The sequence below is a fragment of the Phaseolus vulgaris genome, chromosome 6 (assembly GCF_000499845.2).
Source record: "Phaseolus vulgaris cultivar G19833 chromosome 6, P. vulgaris v2.0, whole genome shotgun sequence".
In the NCBI taxonomy this organism is placed as follows: domain Eukaryota; kingdom Viridiplantae; phylum Streptophyta; class Magnoliopsida; order Fabales; family Fabaceae; genus Phaseolus; species Phaseolus vulgaris.
In genome coordinates, this window is record NC_023754.2 from 5,496,018 (window position 1) to 5,498,397 (window position 2,380).

General features: G+C 55.0%; 1 protein-coding gene across 1 annotated transcript; it reads right to left on the reverse strand.

Annotated features, from left to right (window-relative positions):
* Positions 1 to 673: 673 nt before the first annotated feature.
* Positions 674 to 1,282, reverse strand: LOC137833275 (uncharacterized). Its single transcript, XM_068641635.1, has one exon. The coding sequence runs from the start codon at positions 1,280 to 1,282 to the stop codon at positions 674 to 676; it is 609 nt and encodes a 202-aa protein (XP_068497736.1).
* Positions 1,283 to 2,380: the final 1,098 nt, after the last annotated feature.

A 2,380-nucleotide genomic window follows, 5' to 3' on the forward strand; every position in this document is an offset into this window, starting at 1 on the left:
GATGTCGGGCATGTCCGAGGCGGACCATGCAAAGGCATCTAGATGACGTGAGATCACTGCCGCCACCTGGTCCTGCTCTTCCTGGCTCAGCAGTCATCCTAGTTTGAAAGTCTTACCACCGATCTGCCTCTCAACCACGTTCTCGACCGGCTCGGGTTGCCTATCGTGAGCGCTCTCTGCGCGAGATACGCCTCTGCGACCCTCCTTTCTAGGCGTCGCCTCAGCAGGCGCTTCCTCCATGAGCGATGCCGCCCGAGCGTCTCCTCCATGGAGACCGCCTCCTCGGGCATCTCCTCCGTGGGCACTGCCTCAACGGGCGTCTCCCCCACGGGCACCGTCTCCTCCACGGGCTCTACTTCCATAGGCGTATCCGCACTGGGTGGGCGCTCCACCACCATAAACACGCCTCTCTTTGTTTTTAGGCTATTCTCATAGCACTTCTTTGCTTCATGTTGATCGGACTTGATCACGATCACTCTACCGTTGAGATCAGGCAGCTTTAGCTTCATGTGCCGTGTCGAAGCACCCCCCTAAGCCTGTTCAGAGCTGGCCTTCCTAGCAGAATGTTGAATGTCGAATTGGCGTTCACAACTAGATATCGCATATTCTCAATACGCGACGTCGTACCATCCGTGAACGTCGTCATCAGCTCTAGGTAGCCACGTACCTCCACCTAGTCCCCTGCAAAGCCATACAGGCACCCTGTATATGGCCTCAGCAGATCAGGGGACAAGTGCAACTTGTTGAACGTGGACCAAAACATCATGTCCGTGGAGCTGCCCTGGTCCACGAGCACTCGGTGTACCTTCCTCCCTGCGGTGATGACCGAAATAAGCACGGGGTCGTTGTCGTGGGGGACAACATCGCGGAGATCAGCCTTCGTAAATGCAAGGTCTATGTCGTCCGCCCCCTGTTCGGCCACCAAATTCAATGATCGCACGTACCTCTTGCGCTGAGAGGCAGTGCATCCTCCTCCTGAAAAACCACCAGATATGGTGTGCACCTCCCCATGGATTGGCATCTCATGGGCCTGATCCTCTTCTGGTACCGCCAAGGCCGCGGCTGCGGATGACCCCGCCAGATAATCTTTCAAAAACCCACTCTTCATTAGCTCGTCCAACTGATGGCCCAGGGCCAAACAGTTGGTAACCTGATGCCCGAATGCCTGGTGGAACTTGCACCACGTTTCCTTGTGTGGTCCCAGCACTTTATCTGTCTTCGCGGGGACCCTCAGCCTATCTGCGATGTTAGGCACTGCGATAAGGTCCTTCAGTTCTACCATGAAGTTGTGCCTAACCAGCCTGTTCTCCCCTGTACGCCCCCTTGCCTAGGGCTTCCTCGCCTCGTGGGGGCCCTTCCTTTCTTGAGCTCTCCTCCCAGTCGCGACCTCATTCACCCTGGCGGGTTGTGCACGCGACTGTGCTCTAGGGCGTGCGGGTGCAACACTCGCGCACTTCTTGCACACCTCTCCTTCCGTCGCGATGTGCTCCACCGCGAGACACCTTATCTCTGCGAAAGTTCGGGGGCGATTTCTGATGATCGACTCGCAGAATGGCCCAGGGCAGATCCCTTTCCTGAACACATACACGATCATCGGTTCTTCTGTGGTGCCAACCTTCACCACCTGCACCCCGAAACGATTGATGTACTCTTTCAACGTCTCCCCCTGGTACTGCTTAACATCGAAAAGATCATACGACACCAGCGGGGGAGCCCGGTTCGCTTATACTGCTCCCTGAACTGCTGTGAAAGCTGCGCAAAGGAGGTCACGTGACCATCTGGAAGGCTAATGAACCAGTCCATGGCCATACCTGTCAACGTGCTCATGAAGAGCTTGAACCTCACGACGTCAAAACCGCCAACAAGCATCATCTGCGTATGGAACGCAGTGAGGTGCGCCTCTGGATCTTCCATTCCCGTGAACGTCACCTTCAGACCCACGAAAGTGTGCGGGATCACTGCCTCCATGATAGACTGTGAGAATGGCATAGGAAACTCCCTAGGTGGCGTGAAACACTCGCGATCCTCTGTTTCACGATTCCCAGGGTGGTTGCGCAACCCGCGGTGCAATTCTTTGTTCGCGCGACACAACTCTTCATTCCTTGCTTGCGACGCCGCAAGATCCACCTGAATGCGCTCTTGCTCTGCATTCGACGCCGCCATCGCCTCTTGAAGGCCTTGCATCATCTCCATAACCTGCTGCAAGATAATCTCGTCACTCTCTGCGCGCGTCGTTGAACTCTGCCTCGTTGAACTCATTCTTCGCGGTTTCTTGGAGAATTTCGAACTGTTACTATGAATCTTGGAACTTCCTTCGGTAGAACTGAACGAAACTTGAAGATTATCAGTAAATCTTGCAAGAATCTTGGAAAACCTCCAC

Excerpts from the sequence above, each read along its gene's own strand:
- LOC137833275 (XM_068641635.1), bottom strand. The coding sequence starts at position 1,282 with ATGGTAGAACTGAAGGACCTTATCGCAGTGCCTAACATCGCAGATAGG.